General features: G+C 51.6%; 1 protein-coding gene across 1 annotated transcript in view; it reads left to right on the top strand.

Annotated features, from left to right (window-relative positions):
• ASTN2 (astrotactin 2) overlaps window positions 1-10,993 on the top strand; it is a 660,907-nt gene that overhangs the window by 387,220 nt on the left and 262,694 nt on the right. The window contains exon 13 of the mRNA XM_032797631.1: window positions 2,976-3,164. Within this exon, the coding sequence (XP_032653522.1) occupies window positions 2,976-3,164 (189 nt within the window). The remainder of the gene's footprint in view (window positions 1-2,975; window positions 3,165-10,993) is intronic.

Genomic DNA, 10,993 nt, shown 5'->3' with positions numbered 1-10,993 from the left:
CCAGTCGTCCCCTGGAGGGTAGCAAAAAACTGCAGCGGGCGAAGGATTTACAGCAGCATGCACTGAAATGGAGAGGTGCATCCTGCATTTAGCACTACGGCATCTGAGTGTCTACATGCCACCGTTCCCTAATATACATGACTGCAGGCGGACACGCAAGGAGGAATGAGAAGGTCTTCCTGGCTCACAGCAAACTCTTGCATGGGAGAGGGGGCAGTTGTAGCCTGAGAGTAAAAGCCATCACAGAACCCCGTACCCAGCCTTGGTGACAGTGAGGTTGCAAAGGCAGGGAATCTGAGGAATCTCAGTACCCAGCCTGGCTCAAGGCAAAGGCCAAGTGGCTCCCAGGCAAGTGGGAAAGTAGCGAGATACCCCATCAGCAGATGCAGAGGCAGAGAGTAGAGGGAGACGTGCAGCATCTGGCTAAAACTGATGGGTGGTGGAGAGTCAGAGGGCACTGAAGACCAGGAAAGCCATTCTCCTAACTACAAAAACCTGCAGGGAGTGTTGATGGGCTCCTGCCCTGTTCGCCTTTGCAGACATTGCTGCCTCTCTTGCCGGGGGAGAAGTGTTGTGCTTGGTAAAGGCAGAGTGGCTGCACCTCTGTATGTTCATAATAGCCATTGTTCCAGTTTGGGTTTGCTTGGATGGAGGGAGGGAGCCTGGGGTGTGCGGGGGGAGGGTCCAATTTCTCCCAACACGTGTGCTGCTGGGGTCCAGCCAGAATCTACAGCCAGGGAGCTGGAGAATCCCCTCTCCCGCAGTGCTGCTCCTCTGGAGAATGCTGCTTTCAGGCCATGAGCTGCATTATACACAAAGCCTTCATGCATCACTGCTCTGAAGTCAAGTCAGCTGGAGAGGGACTGGCAGGACAGGCTCCAGAGTGTATGTGCCAGCCTGATCTATCACTACTTTCCTCTGACCCTGCTCAGACAGCACCGATCTCTTTTCCTCTCGGTGCCCCGGGGAAAATGGCATCACAATGCCCACCATCCTTCCAGCACCAGGGGGACCTATCAGCCAGCAGCAGGAGCCCGGTGGGTGACATTCAAACGGGGATATTCCCAATATCCCCTGTGCATTAGGGTCCCAAAGCCGAGTTTTCCGCCAGCTCTGGCAGGCAGAAAAGGGAGTATGGGTGCCCTAGAACAGACTCCCCTAAAACTTCCCAGACACATTCTGCCTCTTGCCCGGTGGCCGCCTCTGCTCAGAAAAGCACTTTGACCTTCAGGGAAACATGAGTCATGGTTTGTGCAGTGAAGAAGCAAATCCCCAAAAGTAACTCTGAGGAACACCTGTCAGCTCCTGACACATCCAGGTGCTCAGACAGCAGAGACCTCGCTGAGCCCCAGCTGTTCACAGTTCCTAGGGGATCCAGCTTTCTCAGACGCTTTCTTTCCTCTCATTTTTCCCTTATTTTATTGCTTTGCTGCTTGGAATGACTGTGTTATAAAGATAAAACACACACCCTCCGCAGCTGCTAGGCAGGGGTTTGGGAAGCAGGGCAGTTTCAGCAGGGAAGTGGATACACAGCAAGGCTCTGCATTCCAACTGAGTGTGGTACACACGCAGGGAAGGCAAGAAAACTTGTTCAGCTGGGCCAAGCAAATACTGTGTGATGAGTACAGGGTAAAGCATTAGTCGTATTATAAGTACACCTCCAGGGCCACGTAGTGCTGGGCACTGTACAAACAGTAACCTGTAGGCCCTAGCCTGAGAGGCTTGTAACATAAACAAGAAAGGCCAAAAAAGGATTATCCCCATTTTACAGTTGGGAAAACGAGGCTCAGAGAGATTGAGTGACTTGCTCAAGGTGACGTGGAGTCTATGGCAGAGCTGGGGATTGAACACAGATCTCCTAGCCCCAGTTCAGTGCCTCCTCCACAGAATCAGCCTGCATGTGTTGTGGAAGCAAAAGTTTGGAGAGCAGGTTTTTATTTCTGGCTGCACCACAGGAATCCCTGTGTAACCTGGGGACAAGTCAACTCACCCTTCCCGTGCCTCGGTTTCCCCATCTATAAAAGAGGGGTGACAATACTTGCCTCCTTTGAGACGTGTTTTGCAAGCTAGAGCTGCAAAGTGTTGTAGAAGCACTGGGAATTAACAGTGGGAGAGAGGAACAGAAAACCTTGGATTCACATCTGTGGAAACAGAACAACTAAATGAAAACAGGGGCGGTGTCGCTGGCTTACTTGTGCTGTTGGCTGGGGGATGTTGACATGGTGTTCGTACAAGTATTGGGAGGGAGTGTGTGAAATAAAGCAGCTAAATAGACAATGTGCATTGGCGCCCAATTCTGCCATCAGGCACAGGGCGTCATTCCTGTTGATTTGTGAGCATCTGCCCTGGTAAGTGAGGACTTGCTGCCTTGGGAAGGGCAGGATATTTGAGCTGAATTCTCTTCCCTCCGCCACCTGACCGAGGCAGCTAGAACATATTGCCTTGTGACCCTAGTACTGGTGTTCCAGTGATGCCAGGCCTACCCACAAGGAGGCCCAGAATACACACTGCCGGCACCAATTGCAACTGGCAGCCAATGCGGGTGTCAGGTTCTGCTGCAGCTATCCTTGGTGCTGAAGAAAGCTGCTATTGATGCTGCAAGAATAACAAGGATTGGTAACTTCCAGGCCTCAGCTGTTAGTCTCCAGGAGCTCTCCCCAGCCTAGGTTTTGAGTGCCAAGCCCAGAGCTAATATTCTGTTGGCTCTCCAGGCCTGGTGCACCTGCCCGGTGCAAGTTTTAAGTTATGTGACTCCCTGGAATAGTTTGCTGCACCCTGGTTCCCCAGATCCTCATGGAGTTCCTACAGTCAGCTGGCTTGCTGTACTTCAATTGTGCTTATCACCCTGACTCTCCTGTCCTGAGAAGAGTCTTTCTGCTGCAGAGTTCATGTCACTACAAGCCCTGTTCGGGGGTTGGGTATTGCGTGCGTGTGGCTCTGTCTCTCTCTCTGACCTAGTTTGTGTTGTTTCCCAGCTGTGTCGAGGAATACAAACTCGCTCCAGATGGCAAATCCTGTCTCATGTTGTCCGACATCTGCGAGGGCCCCAAGTGCTTGAAACCGGACACCAAATTCAACGACACCCTCTTTGGTGAGATGCTGCATGGTTACAACAACAGGACCCAGCATGTCAACCAGGGCCAGGTGTTCCAGATGACCTTCAGGTACTGCCCCATCCCCTCGCTGGGTCAGGTAACGTGGTGGATTTGCAAGACGTACCCTGATGATATTGAAGGTCGGAAAGGGGGGTGTCAGAGGTGAGGGTGGTGGGAAGCTTAGCAGTCAAGAGCTCTATCTTGCAACGTTGACATACAAGAGCTGGGGGCAACTCAAAGAAAACAGAGGTGGGGAAAGAGGTGAGAGGTTGTTTCTGTCTGAGATGTGTCACATAGCGGGGCCAGAACTTCAGCTAGTGTAAACCAGCTTAACCCCATTGACTTCAAAGGATCTATGCTGATGTACATCAACTGAGCAGCTGGTCCGGTGGGAGTTACTCCACATCCACCCAGCCACTCCAGGGTCCGATGCAGGGTTCTTCCCCACAAAATGTTCTCCAATGGTCTCAAAAGTGCTGAGGCCTCACGGCTCCCACGGACTTCAGTCAGAGTTGCATGTGCTCTACATCTCTTACAGTCCAGCCATGCGGCTTTCTCCAGTCAAGTGTAAAAACTCCCCAGTGATGTATCCGTGCAGAATTCTGGCCTTTTGCTATGACACTGGGGACTGTAGAACCAGTACGAGCTACATGGAGCTGCTGTGCTCCTTTCTGCACTCAGAAAGCGTTGGCAAACCGAGTACTCGGGGGTTCTCAGCAGCATGCACTTTGGTGTCTGCAAAGCAGCAGCCATTGCTGAAAGTGAGAAATGACAATGCGTGAAGGCAGTTTTCCTAGCATGTTCTCCTTCAGTTCCCCTCCCCTTGTGGCGATCCTTGGTGGGGCCTTTTGAACGGAGACAGGAAGGCAGATTGGAAATCTTTGCTGTGCGCTTTGTTTCCTGATGGCCGAGCAGGACTGGGAGTTTCATGAACCCTGCCAGCCTAAAGAGCCCGTTGTGTGACGGCCGCAATCTCCCATAAGCCCTCCCTGCGTCATAACCAGCTCCGCCTGTGCTGCTGTCCTCTTGCTAGGGCTTTAATTTCCTCTCTCGCTCCTGTAATTGAGTGTCCTTTCCTTGCACTACACTAGGGCTGGGGGATTTGTTTAAAGGCAGCCTTCCCCTTGCCCAGACAGCAGCCTGATGAAGGGGACTGTTTATTGCTGCCTGAAAGGAAAGTCAGGGCTCAGGGACTCCGAGGCAGACGGGTTTCTTCCTTCGCCGCTACCGCAGCCAAGATATATTCTGGCTCTCAGAGGAAAGATGCTTTAAAAAAAAAGAAACAACAAACATGAATCCTTAAGGAGTGCACTGCCTCCCTCTCCCCCAATCCAGCTTGGCTCCCATTCTGTTTGAGCCACTCGGTCTATACTGGGCCTAGACAGCCCCAGGACCTCCTTTATCTGACCCTGCCAGGTGCTGCCACTTGGTGCGGGGATTAAAAAGCAGGCGAGAAACCATATTCCAGGCTAAATCCCAGGCATAAAGCCAGCAAGATTTTATAACTCCCTTTTAGTTGGGAGACACTTCGGGTATGGCTACACTTCGAATTTCAAAGTGCTGCCGCAGCAGCGCTTTGAAGTGTGAGTGTGGTCAGAGTGGCAGCACTGGGAGAGAGCTCTCCCAGCGCTGCATGTAAACCACATCCTTTATGGGTGTAGCGTGCAGCGCTGGGAGCTGCGCTCCCAGCGCTGCCGCCCTGATTACACTGACGCTTTACAGCGCTGTATCTTGCAGTGCTCAGGGGGGTGTTTTTTCACACCCCTGAGCGCAAAACTTGCAGCGCTGTAAAGTGTGAGTGTAGCCAAGGCCTTCGCTTCATTCCTGGGTTCCGTGGCTGGCTGGCTTTGGGGTCAACCAGTGCAAGACACCACCCAGCCTCGGGGCTTTGAGCTAAGAGACTCTTCCTGGTCCAGTGCTGATTCAGTGTCAGGCCCAACCCAGTCTGTCCCCCAGCTGGAAGGCTGGACAGGGAAACCCGATTTGGTTCTCTTCTCCCACGGGCTGGTAGTCCCACCCAAATCAAATCATAAGGCCATGCCTGCTGTACTGTGAGCTGAGCTCTCAGCCAAAGAGGGTGCCCAGTGCTGTTCTGGGTGTGTCAGGCCCTCTGGGAGGCAAGGGGGAAGCTCCACCCCCACCACAACAGTTTTGCCTATGTAATATTTTCCATTTATGGCTGGATTTTCCCACTGTGCTCTTGTAAGCACCCCATTTAGCGCCGACACCATTGGGGATTTTTCCTTTCGTACCGTTGCATGATGAGGGATGCCACAGGGGAAATCCTCCCTTCTCCACTCAGTCTTCATCAGCAGGTGTCTTCCACCTCAATCCAGAACTGTGCTGCATTCACTGGACTCCAAGGAGTGTGGTTTGTTTGCGTGCACCTGCTGAGACAACCCAGGATATGTGTGATGCAGCTGAAGTTCTCCCAGTCATCTGAGAACTGCCCTTTTCCACCTGTCCCCTCCCCCCAGTGTATCACATCTGCCTCCCAAACAGTCCAGGTGTCAGAGTCCAAAAAGCCACCGACCAGTGGAGAGTCTGAAATACCTCAGCTGGTTCCGGGAGCTCTAGCTACCAGGCCAAGATTCAGCTGGAGGTTCCCAGGCAAAGGAAGGATGCCAGTGGGAGGTGAGACCATAAACACACTTTCCCCATCTGATGTGAAACCTGCTCAGAACTCTGCACGCTCCCCTTTGTAACACATGCAGCTCTGCATTAAGACAATGACTGCAATCAAATCTCATCCATCAGACCTTCAGAGAGTTGCTTGCATGGGTCAGGAAAGGTGTATTCTAGGAGGGAGGACGTGGCCTTTTGAAGCATCAGGCTTGGCCACAGCTGGAGACAGGATCACGGACAGGGAGGGCCAGTGCTCTGAGGTGGCACAGGAAAGCTTCTTCCTTAGGGTCCGTCTGCTGTTCCAGCCGGGGGTTGTAATTCCCAGCTAAGGAGACATAACTTGTGCTAGGTCTCATGGAGCTCAGGTGCTAAAACCAGGTGGTAGCTGTGGCAGTGCGAGCGGCAGGACGGCTAGACACCCTGTGTATAGACCTAGCGTCTCCGACACTTACGCACTCAGGACAGCCACCTCTCCTGCCACAGCTCCCTTCTAGTTTTAGCACCCGAGCTCCATGAGACCTCACACAAGTTTATGTCTCTTTGAGCTAATTTCCCTTCCGTTGCAGAGGCCCGTGGCCCTGAGGACACCTGGCTCTCTCCTGTTCTCTGCCTGTGGCACACGCTGGTTCAGTCTCCTGGGCAGCGAAATGTGTCAGCCTGACCCGAGCTATTGGGTTATAGACAGGAAGTCAGACTAGGTGGCCTTAATCTCTGTCTGCATCCTGGGCACGTGAGTTGTGGGTTTCCAGCACCATTGCCATCACCGGGATAGCTCCTACCACAATCTACCTGGGACATAACACGGGGGATTACGCTATATCCAAATCCAGAGAAAAATTGCCCATGTGCTTTGCAGGCAAGGAGCCAGATCCTCAGCTGGTGGAAATCAGCACAACTTCATTGAAACCAGCAGAGCGATGACAGTTGCCGGCAGAGGATCTGGCCCTGAGCCCAGCTGCTGTATAGGACAGAGACAGAACAGCTCTGGGGTGAAAGCAACACCGGAGGGGTGGAAGAGCTGGCAGCCGTAGTGGCTCAGTAGAAAAGGAGGGATTGCAGTATCCACTGAGAATGGAAGAGAGAGGTACAACCCGCAAGGGATGAATGCCTGGGGAATGGCAGATGGGAGTCCTGCTATACTCTTTCCTGCGCACCTCTATACTATTATCTAATATACGTGACTCGGTATAATATGCAGCCTTCTCAGTGCCCAGAATACCAATGTCTTGGGCTTTAGAGATTGTTCCCCGGGGTGGGGAGGCTGGTGCTGGCTTTGCTCCCTATTTAAAATTAGACTGTTTGTTCTGAGAATATTGGCTAAAAATGAGACACTCCACCCACCCGCACACAAATGTGTTCCGCCCCCTCCCATGGAGTCCCTCTGTCTGCTCTCTGTGGAGGGTTATGGTGTAGAAACACCATTACATCATCCTCTAACAAGGGCCGGAAAGGAGGTTAATGGAGAAGAAATTATTAACTAAAAGATGTAATTTGCCTCTGATTTTCATATATATTCAAGAACCTCTCTGAGCATTAAGACGCCAGCTGTTCGAGAAGCCCTTAATTTAATGCATTTGAAACATAGCAGGAAACTCCCTAATACCAGGGATTAAAAGCCTGTTTCGGCAAAGTAGGAGCAAGAACCTGCTATCAGAAACAAAGGGCTGAGTATTTTAGAGGCATTTATCGCGGCTGGGATCCCATAGTTATGCAGAGGTGACAGTCCTTTAAATGCTGCCCACTTCCCATGTTGTCATAGCTGCAGTGTCCTTAATAAAGGGTATAGTCTCCATCCACCTAGCATGGCAACCCAGTGTTGGGGGAAGGCATTGTGCAGCTTGAAGCTTTGTCCCTCACGTCTTAGCCTGGATGTCCCCATCTATCCCAGTTCCAGGGTCTGGTGGTAAGAGCCAGGCAACTAGATGTGCCACCCTTCAGTGTTGGAGTGTCCCACTGCCACCCAGTACTTGGCAGCAGGTTGCTGGATACACCTTTCCATCCAACGCGCAGCATGAGATGAGGGGCTGTGCTGGAGTATGTGGCGCTGAAGGACTGGGACGTGATGTGGCCACCTTTAGAACTAGATCGGGTAAAGGATTTGGTAGGATTACACCCCCGACTGGAGCAGGTGAATCAGATTATTCCTGAGATCTTAGCCCTGGCCCTTGGTATCACCGTGTTACAAGCTCTCTTGCCTGCGCTTCTGCTTCCCTGTTCACCTAGCCGCTGAGGATACTTCCTGTTCGTATACATCAGCGATGGGTAAGCTAATGTGTGTGCATAGGCTGAGCAGCTCATGTCATTCAACTTGGAGGAGCAGCAGACATATCTTACCCCACAGGAATTATTACAGCGCCCTCACTGCATGTGCCATGGTGATGAGCATCTGTCCCTGTCTCAACATCCTTGAATGCCACCTTCTAGTTCATGGACAGTGGAGAAAACAGCACATAGCTCATTCCATTGCGTAGCCAGGCTATCATTCATTAATTATTACTGTGTTATTGCATAGCCCTGTGGGTGTGCACAGCACTGAACAGAGAAGTTAGAAGATGAGGTTCCTGCCCCAAAGAGCTTATGAGCAGAGCTGGTTGAGGTTTGGAGATTGAAAACTTAATGACTGTGTTTTGTCAGCAATGACATCTTTTATGTGGAAAAAATACAGTAAAAGCTTTGTTATCTGGCATGTTGGGAGAATGGGACGTGCCGGTAAGTCAAATTCTGGTTAACTAAGAGGGAGGACGTTTGGGTGCGGGAGGAGGCTTGGGGTTGGGGCATGGGAGGAGTTTCAGGATGCTGGATCCGGGAGGTGCTCACCTCGGGCAGCTCCCTGCAAGCAGCGAAATGTTCTGCTACTCCTAGGCAGAGGCGCGGCTAGGCCGATCTGCACCCTGCCTCCTCCTGCAGGCGCTGCCCCCGCAGCTTCTATTGGCCACAGTTCCTGGCCAAAGTGAGCTGCAAAGCCATGCTTGGGGCGGGTGGGGCAGGGGCAGCATGCAGAGCTGCCTAGCCATGCCTCCGTCTAGGAGCAGCAGGCACATGTTGCCGCTTGTGGGGAGTCACACAGAGCCAGGTAGAGAGCCTGCCAGCCCCTCGCCAACCAGACTGTAAACTGGACTTTCAGTGGAGATCAGAAATGCCGGTCTATAGAGCTTTCCTGTTGGTCCAGGGCTGGATGACACCCCTTTTTACTATATTTTGGATGAAAATATTCCAGGTTTTGACAAAACCTGGACATTTTCAAGTGAAAGCCCCAAATCCAAAACCCCAAATACCTTTTTATCAATATAGGAGGGAAAAAAATAATTTTCCAAAGAGCTCTAGAGCTCAGGGGTGGGAAGGGCAGGGAGTCCTGTCCACTGGCTGCGCTGTTACAAAATTGCTCCTCCTGCCTGTTGCCTCTCACTTCTCTCCTGACACCTGCGGGCTCCTGATTTCCAGCTTTGTGCCCTTCATTTAAAGTAACAAACACGGCGTGCAGGGAGACATGTCAAGCCTTCCACGCGCCTGGCTGTGAGCGTTTGAAAGAGCTAGGGAAGTGCCCTAAAGTGATCCTCTTACAATGCGTTTCCCTTCCTCCTTTCTTTCCCTTTTGCTGAACACCAGGACGGCAGATGAAGGCTCTTTAATCACGCTCCAACCATCCGCTTTGCTCCCCTCTTTGGAAGTTCCCCCAAGACACTGTGAGCAACACATTCAAAACCATGCTCTCCCCCCCCTCCAAAATGTTAAATTATGGCATATTCACAAATAAGCCTAATTCAAGAAAAACATATCAATATTCCACACACACCTCTCGGTTTGGGTGGGAGGCTCAGCAACAAATCCAGCTCACGGAAGGCTTTTAACAGTGTTCCCCCTCTTGTATCGCAATGGGGCACAACCGAGAGCTATTGTAGTCCCCAAATTACAGGAGGATTATCTTCCAAGTGGCTTGTTTGCTAGTCCCGTCTGTGTTTTACGCCATCTCTTTGCTCCAAGGAAGCAAAGATTTTTGTTTACGGGTTGTTTGGCATTTCAAATTGCTGCTTTTATGCAATTGGTATACAGATATCCCAAATTACTGCTCATGGAGGGAGCTTTGTGTGCTATATTGATGATAGGTGGAGAATGGGATGTCAGCCCAACACGTAACTGTCACATAGGAAAAGCGCTTCCTGGGGAATGGATTGGAAAGACTCTGCCCAAGTTGGCTGATCCTAAATGTGATCTTTCCCTTTCCCTGATCTTCTGCTGTGTCTCTTTTTCCCTCTTCCCTCAGCTCCAGGCTGGGGTGGGCCCCCAGCTTGCTTGATCTCCTGTGTTTGGTGGCAGTAAACTTAGGCAGTTGCCAATTCTTTGGGTGGTCGGGATGGGAGATGTAGCCAATGCAGTGTAGGGGAGGAAGCAACATACTGTGGGGGTGGGGAGAAGGAAACATTTCCGTGGCCATTTGATGGATGTGAGCGCAAAAAAAAAAAACCAAAAAACCAATCTGGTTGAAGCAGTTCAGGTTGTTGCGATGAGTCCTTGGCAAGATGGGATAGTGATCAGAATATCGCTGGGGCAGTGCACTGTGTGATGCATGTGAATCAGCACATGGCTGTGTTTATGACATAATGGCACCAAGGCATATGTGGTGTGTGTAAGTGCCTGTGTGTGTTGTGGCAAAATGCCGGCACTATTATGATGGGTCCTGCACTTTCTCCTCTTGTGTGGGTCCAGGGCGCCATTTCTCACCCCTGAATCGGGGTATCAACTGTCCCACTAGTGTCCCAGAAAAGGGGAGTGGAGAGGGAAGGACCCGGGCCCGTCCTCTACTCTGGGTCCCAGCCCAGGGGCCCTAGGGATAGCAGCGAACCACTTGAACTTGCAATTCCGTCCCCTGGGCTAATTCCCTCTTCAGCCTTTCAGCTTGTGGGGCTTCCTGCCCTCTCTCTGCTTGGGCCAAGTTTCTCCCCACCCCTTGTGTCTGTAGAGTCCCTCTGTTCTGCACAAACCAGGTTTCCCTTTACCTAGGGTCTCAATCTTCTGGCCCTGCACAGCACTTCTCTAAACTGCTTTCCTCCAAACTGCTCTGTGCTCCAACACCAAACCACTCTGCTTCAACTCTTCCAAACTGCTCTGTGCTCTGACACCAAATCCCTCTGCTTCAACTCCTCCAACTGCTCTGTGCTCCGACACCAAACCACTCTGCTTCAACTCCTCCAAACTGCTCTGTGCTCCGACACCAAACCACTCTGCTTCAACTCCTCCAACTGCTCTGTGCTCCGACACCAAACCACTCTGCTTCA

Source organism: Chelonoidis abingdonii, chromosome 24, assembly GCF_003597395.2.
Source record: "Chelonoidis abingdonii isolate Lonesome George chromosome 24, CheloAbing_2.0, whole genome shotgun sequence".
Classification (NCBI taxonomy): domain Eukaryota; kingdom Metazoa; phylum Chordata; order Testudines; family Testudinidae; genus Chelonoidis; species Chelonoidis abingdonii.
Note: the sequence above shows the minus strand (reverse complement) of the source record. Positions and strands in the feature narration are given on the sequence as shown.